General features: G+C 36.3%; 1 protein-coding gene across 1 annotated transcript in view; it reads left to right on the forward strand.

Annotated features, from left to right (window-relative positions):
• EPB41 (erythrocyte membrane protein band 4.1) overlaps positions 1 to 16,899 on the forward strand; it is a 212,634-nt gene that overhangs the window by 169,394 nt on the left and 26,341 nt on the right. Inside the window, exon 15 of the mRNA XM_021715574.1 lies at positions 2,357 to 2,533. Within this exon, the coding sequence (XP_021571249.1) occupies positions 2,357 to 2,533 (177 nt within the window). The remainder of the gene's footprint in view (positions 1 to 2,356; positions 2,534 to 16,899) is intronic.

Here is a 16,899-nt window from a genome sequence, read left to right on the forward strand (position 1 = left end):
ACTCACCTCAGCCTCCCAAGGCACAGGATTACAGGCTGAGCCACCGAGCCTGGCTGAAGCCCATATTCATAAAATATACTCATATTTCTTCTCAGCAAGCAAAAGATGCTCTTTCATGGGAGCTAACAGATTGCCCTTTGGGGGTTAGTTTTCTCTGACCTCAAAGCAAATATATGTGGTCCAGTCTTGTAAAAATAAAAAGAATAGATTAGTAAATGAATTTTCTAAATGAATACCTCCAAAGTCAAAATTGTTATCATGAGTCTCACTGATTCTTCTTTCTATGTTATTTTCCCTCATATATATATATATACACATATATATGCCTTATTTAGTCAAAACCTATATTGCCCTCAGGAAAAAAAACTTTTTTTTTTTTTTTGAGTTGGAGTCTCACTCTGTTGCCCAGACTGGAGTGCAGTGGCCGCTTCTGGCCACCGCAGCCTCGACCTACTGGGCTCCAGCAATCCTTCTGCCTCAGCCTTCCGAGTAGCCGGAATTACAGGCGCACGCTACCACGCCTGGCTGATTTTTTGATTTATTGTAGAGATGAGGTCTTGCTGCGCAGGCGGGTCTCGAACCCGCAGGCTCAGGCAATCCACTCACCTCAGCCTCCCAAAGGCGCGGGATTACAGGCTGAGCCACCGAGCCCGGCTGAAAAAAAAAAAAACTTTTAAGCAAATTTTGATTTAAATGAATTTCAATTTTTTTCTAAAATGTGGTTGTTTCCCATAGAGCCTGAAAAGAAAGACTAAGTACAGAATTTACCCAAAATATTAGGAGATATATTTAGCATTTTGCTTTTCTTATATACAGAGCTGCTTTGCTATGTAATAAACACAGAATCTTCTTGCAGCCATCAAGTGATGGGCTCCCACATGTTTTGATCTCAAGCATAGATCTATCTAGTCTTTTTGAAGTGCTGTTGGACAAAGAACATTTGAGTTTTTGTCTTCATGTTATATTTACCAGACTATTTTTGGTTAAGTCTCCTTTTTCAAAGTTGTTATATATTTCTTTTTATATAAACTTGAATATTATTCTTTTTTATGAATATTATTTCCAACTTATGCTTTATTAATCTTGGTTTTCATCATTTCTCCCTGGAAATATCCCCCTTTAAGAGCTTGCTCCTACCTCTAGTTGCCCAGTATTCAAATCTGCTGGAACAGTTTAATTATTTTTAGTGTCAAGGAGATATATAAGGTATGTGACAAACTCTTGTAACTCATTCCCAATCCATTAAAGGTTATTGAAAGAAGTCCCTTTTTTTTTTCTTTTTTTGAGTTGGAGTCTCACTCTGTTGTCCAGGCTGGAGTGCAGTGGCACACTCACAGCCACCACAACCTTGACCTGCTGGGCTCAGGCAATCCTTCCGCCTCAGCCTTATAAGTCGCTGGAACTACAGGTACACACTACCACGCCTGGCTAATTTTTTGATTTCTTGTAGAGACGAGGTCTTGCCAGGTTGCCCAGGCTGGTCTTGAACTTGTGGGCTCAGTCAGTCCTCTCACCTTTGGCTCCCAAAGTGCTGGAATTACAGGCTTGAGCCACTGCGCCCAGCCTAGATATCCCTATTTTGAATTGTACTAAGGGACAAAATGAAGCTATTAGAAGGTGAAAAGCCTAGGGCTTCTAGTTTTTAGGCAGAATAGTGACAAGGAAAAAGAAAACCATTATATTATGTACCCCTGAATGATTTTTCAGAGGTAGTTAACAATCTGGTCTGGATGCTTTAACTAGGAATTTCAGTAATAAATTCTTGTATCAAAAAGGGCTACTTCTGTTTATCAAAAAGCAAAAATGGCCAACTACTAACAGAGAAGCAAAATTATCTCCAGGTAGAAATAGGAGGAATACTGTATGTTTGCAACTTAGCAAGACAAAATAGCCAATGGTTAAAGCTGTATCTTCACTGTGTCCTTCATTTAACAGTTTATTTCTCTATTGCTATCTCCATCCTGCTGAGCTGAGCCTAGTTTTTATCAAGTGGAGGCCAGTTGAATTGTAGGATTACCTTCTTGGGATGAGGAGTTAGAGATCTGGTGCTGTGTCATAATGGGAAGAGGAATTATAAAATTAAGAAGTGAGCTCTTTATGGGTTATATAACTGCTAAAAGCTATGGGGTTGTGATGCTTCACTGCTTCCAAGAAAAGCACTTTACTTAAAGAAAAAAAAAAAGCAAGCAAATATGCCTTGTTGTGTATTTTCAATCTGAATGCAATTTGTGGATTGGTAACATCTATCCTGGATGTGGTGTGTTTTCTACCAATGCCCAGCCTCTGATGGGTTGTCCTTGGTGTGTTTTTTGTCCTGATTATTTATTGTTTTGCATCTTTGTCCTTTCAACTGTAGGATTTAGACAAAAGTCAAGAAGAGATAAAAAAACATCATGCCAGCATCAGTGAGCTGAAAAAGAACTTCATGGAGTCTGTACCAGAACCACGGCCTAGTGAATGGGATAAACGTTTATCCACTCACTCCCCCTTCCGAACTCTCAACATCAATGGGCAAGTCCCCACAGGAGAAGGAGTAAGTACTTTGTACACATTACAAATTGTGAGAATGAATAGAATAAATGTTTTTATATATTAATATTCTATATCTGAGAGAAAACTTAGAGCTGAAATTTGGCTTTGGTGCCTCACCAGTTTATTACAGCTTTAAAGTATTAGTACTCAAACATTCATTTTTTAAATCATGTAGGCTACCCAGTCCAATTATGGGAGCCATTCAGAGCTATCAGTTAAAGATTAGGCTCTGAGAGCTGTCTCTGAAACTGCATGCTGCTAGCTAATGTGTGTTTATAAATTGACCATAAGCCAGCAGAGCTTTGTTTATATTCAAACTATGCCTTCAAGGACCAGAAAGTTTACTAAATTTAGTAAGGTCAAAATAGGAGAGGAATTCACATTTTTTAAAAACTTTATTTGAACATTTGCACAACTTAGAAATAGCTGGAATGATTACCCACAATTATATAATAAACTAAGAAGGCCCCAAGCCAGAAAATTTAGAACATCAAGTATTAACGATTACATTTCAACTTTAGAAAAACCACTGATGGTTTATTTTATATTTATGAATAACATGAAACTTTTAGTACACTGTTTTGTAAGGTAGTCACAATTAGAGGAGGCTAGAAATACCTTTCAGAGCTGATCTTTTTCTGTTATTGTTGTTACTACTATTTTAGAAATCCTACATCTGAATAAAGAATCTGTTTTATGAAAATATCTTGAGCATATACTTAGAAAGTTTTCATCTTTACCCAGCACATGGTTACCATGAGCATATACCACAAAGTTTTACCTTTAGCCAGTACAGGGTAAATATTTATATAAATAGTCACCATGACTTGATGAGCGATTATAATTATTTGCTTGTTTTCCGCTCAAAACAATAGTAATTCTAGTTAAGAAAGGTAATGTCTTAATAATTAAAAAACTGTTATTTGGATTTTGTTTTGTTTTGTTTTGTTTTGTTTTTTTGAGTTGGAGTCTCATTCTTTATCTCCCAGGCTGGAGTGCAATGGCATGCTCACAGCCACCGCAGCCTCGACCAGCTGGGCTCAGACCATCCTTCCACCTCAGCCTTCCAAGTAGCTGGAACTACAGATATGAGCCACCACACCCAGCTAATTTTTTGATTTATTGTAGAGACAAGGTCTCGCCAAGTTGCCCAGGCTGGTCTTGAACCCCCAAACTCAGGCAGTCCTCTCGCCTCGGCCTCCCAAAAATGCTGAGCCACCATGCCTGGCCTGTTTGTTTTTCATTTTTATTACTCATGGTAACCTACCCAAATTATTATTTAGTTTCTGGAACTGGAGAAGGTGATAAAAATTTGTTCACAAAGGGTACTTTTTGTATTTTTCAAAATGTCATTAAAATTGGCTAACAATTCTCCAGAGTTGGTCCAGTTTCACAAGTAAGACAGGAGAATACCTGAATGACGGGCAGTTACCAAGGATAATAGAATGCTATTCTATTATTCCTACTCATTGTCCTCTCAGTCTTCATTTTCTGACATAAATGGGCATTCATTTTGTATTCTAAATCTAGAGCTTGTACCCTGAACTGGGACAATAATTCTGATTTCTGGATGAGACCACTAATTTCAGTGTCAGTCAGATATTTCATTTTGGTGTGTCCCAGGTAATAAGAGTCATAAAATAGTTCAAACTGTGGCTTGATTTGATAGGGAGGGTCTGGCTAATCAAAGCCTAACTGAATGATTCTGAACAAGTCATTTATCAGGTTGGGGCTTAGTTTATGGAGTAGATGATCTTTAAGGTCCTTGCTAACTCTAAAATTCTATAAGTATAAGACTCTATGAGGAAATGCCTTATTGCTATATCGCCTGGTTAACCCAATCTGCAAACTATAACTGCTTTTCCAGAAGTTTTCTTTTTGACTCTGTGCAATAATAAAAGATGCTTAACTAGTTTGAAAAAGTAACTTGGTATTCCCTTAGTTGAAGTTGAGTAAATTTGAATTGATCTCCATTTCCAGAAAATATCTTATGTCTTTTAATAGAAACCCTTCAGAAATCATCTCAGGGCTGGTTTTGGGAATGATGATGTCATTCTGTGTACTCTAAAGTTTATAAACTAAACTAGGTCCATGGAGAGTACTTGAACAATTTTAGCTCTATGCTATTACCCCTCTAAATGAATAATGGAACAAATAAGCACTGTACTATGATGACCCTTTATATTGGATAAATTCCACTTTCTGGCATATCTTACTTATTCTTTAATAATTAGGATAATATTTCTGTTCTCTGGGGATACCTCTTCCACCATTGACAGCATTGTTGTTGCATTGCAAAGCAACTGAATTTTATATAATTTGTGTATGACCAGGTGAAGAAAACCTCTATCCTTCCCTCGGAAAGAAAGGTTGGTGGGCCAGAGGTAAAGCTGCTGTTATGACTTGTGCTTCCCAATCAGAATTTGCTCTTGTCATGGCACTAAGCAGATAATCCCCCCAGAACTGAACAACAGCTGCTGAATAATTTCTTTTTTTTTTTTTGGCTAACTAGTAAATTCACACCCACAGCCTTTTTGGCCTAACACATAACACTTCCACTGCTGCAGCTTTTGCAGCTTTCAGTTTGCTTATTTCGGCGCATGGCTGGTTGAAAAGCTGCATGAAGATGTAAATATGTATTCAGAGAGAAAATGAATTTAATTATACCCTATTCTTTTTATGTTGTCTTTCTTCTCCCTTTTTATTTTATTTTAAAAATCATTATAATTTTGCATCCTTTCTTTTCCTTTTTTTTTTTTGCTGACCAGTCCCCTAGCTACTTTCTCCCTGATACATATCACTTAGGGGTGTGCAAAGAACCAGTGTTGAACTTCCAAACTGATCAAAGAAGGCTAGCTCAACTGAGAGAACTTAGAGCTAAGTTTTTCCTTTCATAGATAATGTTTGTCTTGATTGTAGATAGCAAAGTACAGAAATTTCAGGGGGAGAAAAACTTCTCAATTGGACAATTGAGGGAAAAAAACTTTCCTTTTTTTTTTTTTGAGTTGGAGTCTCACTCTGTCACCCAGACTGGAGTGCAGTGGCTGCTCCCGGCCACCACAGCCTCGACCTGCTGGGCTCCAGTGATCCTTCCGCCTCAGCCTTCCAAGTAGCTGGAACTACAGGCGCACGCTACCATGCCTGGCTAATTTTTTTGATTTATTGTAGAGATGAGGTCTCGCCAAGTTGCCCAGGCTGGTCTCGAACCTGTGGGCTCAGGCAATCCACTCACCTCAGCCTCCCAAGGCGTGGGATTACAGGCTGAGCCACTGAGCCCGGCTAAAACTTTCCTTAAAAGTGTCAAAAGTATTTACGTAAAGTAATGTATTAACCTTCTTGGTGGTTCTTATTATTATCTTTAATCATGATTCTGAAAGAGACAGGAAACTATTTGCAAGTATTGAGACCTTGTGGGTTTTTAAATTTTATTTATTTATTTTTTGGTAGACCTTGGAGGCACATTATAAACTTTTATACTTTTTGTTTTTCTTTTGCAATCTTTCAGATGTATAAATTTAAGATTTTTCTTTCCTTGAGCAAAAGCTGATTACCATACTGAATAAACTGTTACAGTTTTTTAATTCCATATGAAGAGATATGAGGATTACTTTTTTTATTCTGCCATTCTATTTGTAATAAAAGCAACTTTTCTGATGGCAAGAAGAATGCTCCATTATTAGCATTGCCCAATTGATAATTGGCAGCACCAAAGCAATGAACAATGACCCAAAATTCATATGTGAATATCCTCAAAGGAAGAATAAATAGTGTAACTAAGGAAAGCCAATGATTCCTTGAACTTTCAGTTCTATTGTTCATTCATTCAAAAAGTTATCTATTGAGCACACTACTGTGTTATAGAAACTTTGCCAGGATAAATTGCTAAAATAAAGTAAAGCTAAAATGGAGAGTATCTAAAACATCTTTCTAAATCCTTTGCACATCCCCAAGTATCATTTTCGAACATTTTTCATCTGTCATTTTGTTCATCTTATTCTGTCTTTCTTGATCTTCTACCGTGAAAGCAGACACAGGAACGTGCTCTGTTAGTACAGGATGAAGAGAAAATTAAAAGGCAAGAGAGATCTACTGAAAGAGCCTTGCCCCAGCAAGAAAATGAAGAAATTCTTCCCAAGGTTTCTATTCCAATCCCTGAGGATCACAAGTCTCTCAAAAAGTGCCACCTCTACTTTAGTACTTTTCCATCTCCTCGTGTTCCTTTCATGATGTCTTTTCTCGTGGTCCTTGCGTTGGCTGTTTGGTGGTTGGTCTTTCTGTGATCGGAAAACAGGGTGCTCATCTGAAATATCAAGACTAAAACCATTGAACTTTTGTCCTTGGCTTCAACTGTGTTATCTCCTGTATGTCCTCTGATCTTGATAGTTCACTGTCCTAGGGGAGTTCTTGTGATCATTTTTCTGTCAATAAAATGTTACTCTTTGTAGAGTATGTATTATGAGGTTCAAAGGAGTAGCAATGGATTGCCCAAGGCCAGCTTTTCTGCACCAAGATTTAACAAATTAAAGCAAATCAGATTTAAGCATATGGCAGATTGGTACTTTTCCCAAAAGCTGTAATCTTTATATCCTGCATGTTCTTACTGTTTACTATTGCCATGTCCTCCTATCCAGTATCTCACACAAACTAGGATATTCTGTAGACACATTTGATGGAATATTTTCCTGATCTTCTATAGTCATTTGTGTGGCATGGGCTTCGTAGTTTAAGAAAAAAATTCAACTTGCTAACTTTTCAGAAGCCTTAAAGTGATAACATTTTAATCTACAAATCCATAACCACTCCTTTTCTTAGGATATCAAACCAGTATACACAAAGGCCTTTTCTGGAAAAGGGCTTTTGACTTCTGTGGCCTTTTTTATTAATATTTCTGAGCTGTACAGGGACAGATTACTTTATCCTGCCTGATGTATAAAAGAGATCTTCAAAGGTTAAATGCCATCTTTTCATAAATAGAGTGTTGATATGATTTAAGGAAAATGGTGCTGGTACCCCTTAGCCTCCAGCCAGGGCTGAATTTCTTAGCATACTCTTCCTATCTTTAAAGTCCTGGATTACAGATTTATTCAAGATCTGTATATAAACAAACCCTCCTCTGAATTAAAATTCTGTGTAACTTCTTTATGGCTTAAGTAATTATATTGCTAGAGGCAATATTTAGCCATTATGATAAGCTTAATATATATTAATATACTTTGTTTTCCTGATAACACATCAGACCTGTTTGTTCTTGCACTTGTGTTGAAATCAATTGTTTTTAATCAACGGCCTTGTAAGCTAAAGTTCTATTGTGACAAATATGTGTCCTCTGTTTGCATGTTGACTTATAAAACTTCCCTGAAGTAAATATGAGCACTCTCTCTCTTCAGGACACAATTCGGATGCCTAACCTGTTGTTTTTTTTACCTCAATATTAATGAAACCTTGCATGTAACTTGCTTTTCATGGCACTTGAATGTATCAATAGGGATGGCTTGGTTAATGTTTCAAATATTTGTTTTGAAATCTGAGTTTATAGGATTATCAAACTGAGATTATTACACTTTGTTTTACTTCTTTAATGCTTTTCAGTTGATGAAACTTCTAAACAAGACTTTTTGTTTCTGAGAAGATGACCTCCCAGAGCAAAAAAGAGAACAGTAAAGCCAAGAATCCTTTGTTCTTCAACATCCACTATTATTGTTCTATTGTATCTGGAGACATGTAGGAATAATTTTCTGGTATTTCCTGAGAACTGACACTCTATCATTACAGACTTTCCCAAAAAATGGGAAAAGAAACAAGGACCAGGTTAAATTTTAAAAATCTGATATATATATATATCTTTCATGTCACAGGCTATGTCTATTTAAAACAACTATTTTGTAAATAAGTATATTTATTGATCACTCATAATAAGAGAGACCTCAAATCAACCTGAAATATTTCAAAGTTGTTCTCTAACATAGAAAGTATTATTCTTCGGTACTCTCCTTTATCTGTGAAGTTGAGATACAAAAGCTTTCCTTAATGAAATAACAAATGAAGTTACAGCATTGGTTAGATTATTTTAAATCTTTTAAAAGAAATTAAAAGGAAATAATCTTAAACTTTTATTAATATTTTTATAACTATTTCAGATTATATTTCCTGAATTTCCAGTTTTCATCCTTGTAACACAGCTTTTTATTACTTCTTATTGTAAACTTTACCCTGAATTTTGTTTCTCTTTGTATTGGAATTATTCCAAGTTCATTAAAAGTCTAGTGTGAGGCCAGGTGCAATGGCTCAAGCAGTAATCCCAGCATTTGGGAGGCTGAGGTGAGAGGATTACCTGAGCTCAGGGGTTCGAGACCAGCCTGAGCTACTTGGAAGGTTGAGGTGGAAGGATTGCTTGAACCCAGGAGGTCGAGGCTGCGGTAGCCGTGAATTTGCCACTGTACTCCAACCTGGACAACAGAGTGAGACTCTGACTCAAAAAAAAAAAAAAAGAAGTCAAGTGTAAGCCAATGATACTTTTCAGTTTTCTGAAGTGCAGCAAGAATCCTTGGAGATCCTTATTGATGGTCAAAGGAGAGGCCATTTCTTCTATCAATAGGGTTAGGAATGGTTGAGAGGAGAATGACCAAGCCCTTATAATGAATGAAGCTGACCAAGGAAGGCTCAAAAGATACCCATCATAGTTATCAGAGGAAAAATACTGGCCATTCCAGCTTTGTATTACTTAAAGTTAAGACTGTCAGTATTTGTGACATAAAGTTGTATAGTCTTGGTTTCCTTCCCTCACTTCATTCCATTCTCAGTACAAGAGTCAGGTCCAAATACATATTGACTTTATGCTGGTTCTGCTACTTAATGGCACGTTGATAATTAAAAAATAATTTGGATTAAGTATCAATACAGACCAGGCTAATATTTTGGATTTTTGCCTTGTTTTTGTCACTATTTGTTTCTAGGCTGATGCTGAAAAGTTCACTTAACTGCTTGGTGCCCAGATTTCCAGCTAGTAATGTGGAGACAAACCTACCTCATGAGAATGAATATGTAACATATTCCAGAGGCTCGGGTTATTGTTCGGTTCTTGGTCTTTTGGAAGCTGGGAAGATAGAAATTAAAAAACAAAAACATTAACTTCTTGAAATTTTTTATTTAAAAGTAAGCAATTACATAGCTGTGTTTATTTCCATCTATTACTTATTGATATTTGACCAAGGTTTTAAAACTAACAAAGTTAAAAATGTCTTTCCAAATTCACCCTACTCTTAATAAATTCATTTCATCTGAATGGTATGCTTAGAGTGGATCATACTTAAAATAAACCAACCGTCTATCTTTGGGACCTGTCTTTCAACCATTTTCTTCTATGCTTCTTGCTATGCCCTTGGAATATGAAGGAAATTCATTTTGCATGGGTCAGTTTTACTACTTGTTTACATCTTCAGTAAAAGTTTTGAAGTGAGAAAATGTCAACTCTGTTGACTCAGACTAGACTGGAGATTATGTGGGGAGTGGATTTCCAGTTGTCATCCTAGAACCTACTACACTTCTTTCTATTAAGTATTGTTATACATTTTACTCTGAAATTTCTTTGGATATAAGCCAAATCACTTTCTCCTACTTTTCAATCACTTCTGTAATACTTGCTACTGATAAGCATATAGAACATAAGAAGCGTTAGAGGTTCAGTTGTTTTTTGGAAGGTATTATGGATCAACTTCTATCCTTGTGCTTTACCTTGTGGTCATGTATTTACAAAAGGAAAACAGAAAAGGCTACTATGAGACAGGTTCTCACTGTTGCTTTTTGTATGTGTGTGTCAAGGGTTTTGAGTATAGTAATGATATATAGAATTTTTCTACAAAGTTGCTTTCCCTTATATTCTTCTTCGTAGAAATTATAAAATCCCAAATTTCTTTACGGCATTCTTTCGACTTTGAGAAAGACTATTATATTGTTTTTATTATACACAGAAATTTTACTTCTAGAAACTGAGACAACTCTTTATTCTTTCCCATGTGGTATGCCTCCTCTACACCTTAAATGAATAGTCTCAGTAAAGGCCACTCTGTCTTCTGCTGCTGTCACTCTTATGCCTTAGGATCTCCTTTTTGCTGCAGCAGAATATGACACAAAAAGAAGCGCATTGGTGCAGGCCTAGGAAAGGATACCTGGCTGGAGTGGTTAACAAGGTGTTAGAGTGAAAGGGTCATAAAGTTAGGTTAGAAGAGGAGGAGTGGTGGCTATGATCAACAAGTATAAATTCATGGAGGGTTTCATCTGGTAAACGAAATATCTGTCATGCTAGAACTTGAAAGAGAAAGTAATTTATTCCCACATGTCAGAAATACAGGCTAAAAGCTGTTATGTAGCTTTTAATAATAGTCTAATTAAGTGTATAGATGACATTGTTGAGGAAACATATTTTAAGTTTGCTTTGTTGGTTTTTTTTGAGACAGGGTCTCACTCTGTTACCCAAGCTGGAGTGCAGTGGTTCCATCATGGCTCACCGCAGCCTCCAGCTCTTGAACTCAAGCAGTCCTCTCTCCTTAGCCTCCCAAGTAGCTGGAACTACAGGCATGCATCATCATGACTGGCTAATATTTTTATTTTTTTGTAGAGACAAGGTCTTGCTACATTACCTAGGCTGGCCTTGAACTTCTGGGCTCAAACAGTCCTCCTGCCTTGTCCTCCCAAACTGTTGAGATTGCTAGTGTGAGCTACCACACCTGGCTAGGATTTTTTTAAAAAAATCTTTTGTGATTGATATCCTACAGAGCAGCAATGTCCTCCCCTTTATCCCAATCAAAATCCTGTTTTGAGTAAATAATAGAGTAAATGTGGCATTTCAAAGATTAAAAGGTAGGGGCAGTCATTGTCATAGAGTCCCAATTATCTTTTCCTGTCTCAAAATCAAGAAAGTCAGTTCAATCTCTTATTTTCTTCTCTGCTGTCTCTTTAAAGAAGAGTCTTCATAAATACAGGATCCTAGCTCAGCAAAACACAGAGAAAAAAAGATTTAAGGGGAAATATGGTTACTGTTACCTGTTCATTTATTCATTGTCCACAAGCCAAGTACTTTGCTCTACACTGCAGGGATGCAAAGAGGCAGCATTATCAGAATTTTAGGGATTGGGTAGAATTGGCTTCTTCATAGGTAACATAAGCATTGGAATTTTTTTAGTTAAAAGAGGGGTGGGATAGTTTTGTAGCTTTGGAAGTCTCATGTGGCCCAGAGTCTGTTGATAAGGCTGTACCACTGTTGTATTTGAAGAAGCACACCACCAGAGCCTGCATTCTAAGTTTGTTTTCCTTCTCTGACAGTCTGACTAAACTTTGCATACTTGAGTTGCTCCCAAATGATGTGATTTATAGCAGTGTGATTTAATAAAATTGTAGAAACGAACCAGGCTCGGTGGCTTAGCCTGTAATCCCATGCTTGGGGAGGCTGAGGTGAGTGGATTGCCTGAGCCTGTGGGTTCGAGATCTGCCTGGGCAACTTGGCGAGACTTCATCTCTACAATAAATAAAAAAATTAGCCAGGCGTGGTAGCGCACGCCTGTAGTTCCAGCTACTTGGAAGGCTGAGGCGGAAGGATTGCCGGAGCCCAGCAGGTCGAGGCTGCGGCGGCTGGGAGCGGCCACTGCACTCCAGTCTGGGCAACAGAGTGAGACTCCAACTCAAAAAAATAAATAAATAAAATTGCAGAAACTTGCTTTCTAGTTAACATTCTGATTATGATTTAGATCACCACCAGAAAAAGTTGGTATTAAATATCTGAAGTGTTAATACATCTCTTTCAATTGTGACTTTCTCCTCAAAACTGTGAGATTCTCAAAGGTGAAGGCCTTGTTTTGTTCATCTTTTTTTTTTTTTTCAATCTGTTACCATTGTATTCTAGCTACCATGGTGCTTTGTATATAACAGATAATTAATATTTGATAAACTAAATTAAACGATTAATCACAGGTGGCAATGGATAAACTAAATTTTCACCTAGCATCCCTTGTATTGGAACATAAATTTGTGCCAAATTAACATATGCCCACTCAGTATATGCAGGTAACTGAGAAAACCCACATACAGCCCCGTAGCCACTGTCTCTCATGTTAATCCTGTAGTATGGTTCCTGGTTTATTCAAGGAATCCAAGTACACCTACCTCTATGGTAAGTGTCAATCTCTGTTGTTAATGTTTTATAATTCAATTTAATTAAAAGCTCTTATTCAGCTGGGCACAGTTGTATGTACCTATGTTTCCAGCTATTCAATAGGCTGAGTTAGGAGGATCACTTGAGCCCAGGAGTCAGAGTCCCACCTAAGCAAAATAGTGAGACCCCATCTCAAAACAACAACAACAAAGAAACAAAAAACCAAAGACCATGTCCACCTACCTTAGGTAATAATCAACTATTCTTACTCTAGAACATATTATCAAGACTGGGACACATGTCTATATATATAAACTCATCTTGGAGTGTGATATCATAAAAGGAACACTTATGTTTACCTAAAATACATTGCAGACAGCAATTTAATACATTTTTCTTGTGTTTTGCATAATATAAAATCACCAAATGTATCAAACTCTTATGGGTGTTATACATCATGTAGATCAGAGGCAGGTGAACTTTATCTATAAAGGAGCCAGGTCATAAATATTTTAGATTTTGCAGACCAGATAGTCTGTCACAACTACTCAACTTTGCCATTGTAGAGTGAAAGTAGCACAGATAATACATAAAACAAATGGGTGTGATTATGTTCCAGTTAAAGTTTATTTATGGACACTGAGTTTTGAATTTCACATAATTTTTATGTGTCACGAGATATCCTACTTTTTGTAACTATTTAAAAATGTAAAACCATTCTTAGCTCATAGCCATACAAAAACAAGGAAAGGGCAAAATGAGGCCTGCTGGCCATAGTTTGCTGACTCTGATGTAAACCAGAAAACTGAAAATGTTTTCTGCCTTTATACTGTTTTGAAGAGCTATAGTTACAATATTAGCATCTGCACTCAATCTCAAAGTTTTTTTTTTCTTGTTTATGTCTAATAATGGAAAACAAAAGTCAAGACATTCATTTCTGTTTTTCTGACAATCAAAGTGCACCTGAACTGTGATCTAGAATATATACTGTAACCCTTGCAGCACCTGTCTCTGCCAGTTTTCCAAATTGCTCTGTGTTAACTATGGTCTTACATTCAGTGACAATCCTAGCTTGGTGTTTAAGGGTCTGTCTCCATTTTCCCCTAAGAAATAAACAACAGTTCCCAAATTCACCTTCTCTTTAGCCAAATTTTGGAGATAAGTGGTGAACATGGTAATGAAAGTGAAATGATTTTTACTTTGAGTTTTTGGGATACTTTTGTGTTTTGAGCAGTTGTGTAAATATGAGATTGGGTATCTAAAAACATTTTAGGCGGGTTCCTTTTTCTAATTATTACTTTCAAAATAAAGAAATTTCTTTGAGGGGAATTCCCCAATTCACAGCCTATTAAGCAATGTTCTACTAATAAGTCAGAACAAAATAAAGTTCGTTCTTTTGGAATTATCTTTATTCCCTAATTGACATGGTTGTATTCTGAAGGATTCCTTAGTCTATAGTAGCTTGAGGAGGTACTTTCTATTAAATCCTTAGGTGCATGTTCCTTTCAGCTCCCTTGTCTAGGATCCTTTAGCTCTGATACTTGGTTGAATAAATTGTTTATTCATTAACAGTTCAGCAAGAATTTAAGCCTAAAGAAATCGGCTAAAGAACTTCTCTTTTGGAGCATTTTCTTTTATCTTTTTCGCAAACTATTTGTTCTATTGATATGTCAACTTTTCATGAATAAATCTTATCGTAGCTCTGATTCTGCTTGCTACTAATCATTAAGGAAGTCAGTAGTGCTGTGCATAGGCCCACTACCAAAAAGACAAAGGAGCCTCTACTTCAGCTGATCTGCGAGAGATGGCTGTTAACCAGTCTTTCTAGAAAAGTTATCTTATTTCTTCATATATGAGTTCACTCTCTTCTGTGGCCCAGAATTGTCTTTTGCTTAGTCCTAAAAGAGGGACAACCTATTGGGGTGCATTCAGTTCTCAGAATCTTGTTTTAAATCAACTTTCAACTTTTATACCTATTTAAAAATAATTTTTTTCTAACCAATTTAATCAGTCACTACAGCACATGTAATTGTCACAGTTGTTAGAAGCATTTTAATATACTGAATTTGTCTTTTTTTTTAAAGCACTATACAAATTAGTAGTTATTAAGTCTCCTGTATTGCCACTCTGAGCATATTAAAGAGTGAAGAATGGAGTGGGTGTGGGTATGTGGGTGTGAGGAGATCTTGTTCCTATAATGTGGAATTAACAGAAGGTGTTGCACTTTATTTCTTACTTCACCTTGGGTAAACCTTCTCTTATCTCACCCTCACAAGTCTAGATTGTATTGTGTTATCCAGGTGATTACTTAAAACTAACACTTTACATTCTAGAGTGGTCCATTGACTAGCTCAAACAAAGTATGTACCTTGTGGTCTGAATAATATAAAAAACTCTGTATAATAGTATTTCTCCAAAGCCATGTTTTTTTTTTAGGAGTTTGTTGAAAATGTTAACGTAGAGAGCCATTTTCACTACTATAGGATTTTTCAGAAAGAGTATTCTGAATTAGTATCAATAATAGTTTCCTGTTGCATTTGGTTCTAGGTATCAAACTGGGACATAATATTTTTGTTAAGTTCTTATGATTTTATTCATTTTTGGAATTGGGACTTCTGTGAAATCCTGTTGAACAAATTTAATTTTGTTTCATTCTAAATGATCAGAATTTTTATACTGGTTATAGCTTCTTCCTCTCCATCTCTATCCCTCTACCCTGACCCTTTGTAATGTAATAAAGTAAAACTGATGACCAACGATTTCTGGTCTCTCAGACATGTTTAGTATAACTTTTAATATTTGCTCAAGCACTTTGACTTCTATAAATCTATTCAGGTTTGAAAGCACTCATTTGATCTGTGGAGTCCTTGCTGGTGAGTGCAGTGTAAAGGCAAAATTTTCTATTACCTAATAGTTAAAATTTTGCGTCAGGCATGGAGTTTGAAATTTTTGCTTTTACATTCACCTATTCTGGGGATAATCTAATAACAGCACTGTTTAGGAAGTTATAAAAACTATGTTTGAAAGATAATTATAATTGGCAAATTCAATTTGCTGTATTAGAGAATAGCAGTAAACCATGAAAATGACTCTGAGTTTCATGGAGAAGCAAGTGAGCACTACAAGGATGTATTTCTAGCTAGGGACAAATAGCATACAAACTTTAAACAAAGAGAGAAAGAAAGGAAAGGAAAGGGAGGTTATATACAAGAGAGAAAAATTAAAATAAAGGTAACTGCATTACACAATAAAAAATGGCACACCAGAGAGGAAAGATCGAATTTTTTCAAATCATCTTTTGCTAGCTGCATGGTTACTCTGTTGTTAGTTTATCCCCATCTTGAGTGTTTGTGATCCTAATATCCTTTTTTAAACCACTAGTGGCCTGAATTCTCCACTGAAAATGTCCCAAAACTATTATTTATCAAGTTTTGGGGGTGGGGACAAGGGGTGTTTCTCTTTTCAGTAATTTTTGTTCTTCTTTCTTCATTTGTTTCCTTTTTTGGCTGAAGAACAGGCTACTGTTGCTTGACTTGTCATCTTTATGTGCTGTTTACACATGGCTTTTTCAAAAGAAACCATTACCACATCTGATTTATCTTTTATTGCAAGTGCCCATTTAAAAGCGTTTGTTTTAATTTAAAAATTTTTTTAATCATCAAGTTAATGTTTTTACTAATTATTATCCAGCCAAGGCAAATACTGATATTAATAATTTTTTAAAATAGGAAGGAAATTACAAATATTTATAGTATATTAATGTATAAAGACATATGTTTTGCTTTTAAGAGCTTTTCCCCTAGGCATTTAAAGCCATTCTTTGCTGAGACATACTTGGTCATGTTTTGTTAAAGAGAATATAGCAACAAAGCACTCGCAATTAACTGATCTGATCAGGATTGGATTCTATATTTTTTAGTTTGCATGTTACAGACCATCTGGGGATATTACTTAAATACATTGTTGATAATTTAAGTGACTATAATATTTATTGTTTACTTTAGTTAAGAGCCAGGAGCTGGACTCTTCTGCTGGGTATCTTCCTTCTGTGCTTAGCAAGATAACCTCGATTCCTGCTGGTTCTGTGAGCATATGCAGTGCAAAGCATTTCTTACTGGGTTTGCAAAGCAAGGGTAATGTGCTCTGTGGGTGTGTGTGTTTGTCTGTGTACCCATCAACCCCTAAGCTCACTGCCACCTCTGTCCACACCCTTTTTCTTATCA

The sequence above is a fragment of the Carlito syrichta genome, unplaced genomic scaffold (assembly GCF_000164805.1).
Source record: "Carlito syrichta isolate Samal-C Ts95f unplaced genomic scaffold, Tarsius_syrichta-2.0.1 Scaffold307198, whole genome shotgun sequence".
Classification (NCBI taxonomy): Eukaryota; Metazoa; Chordata; class Mammalia; order Primates; family Tarsiidae; genus Carlito; species Carlito syrichta.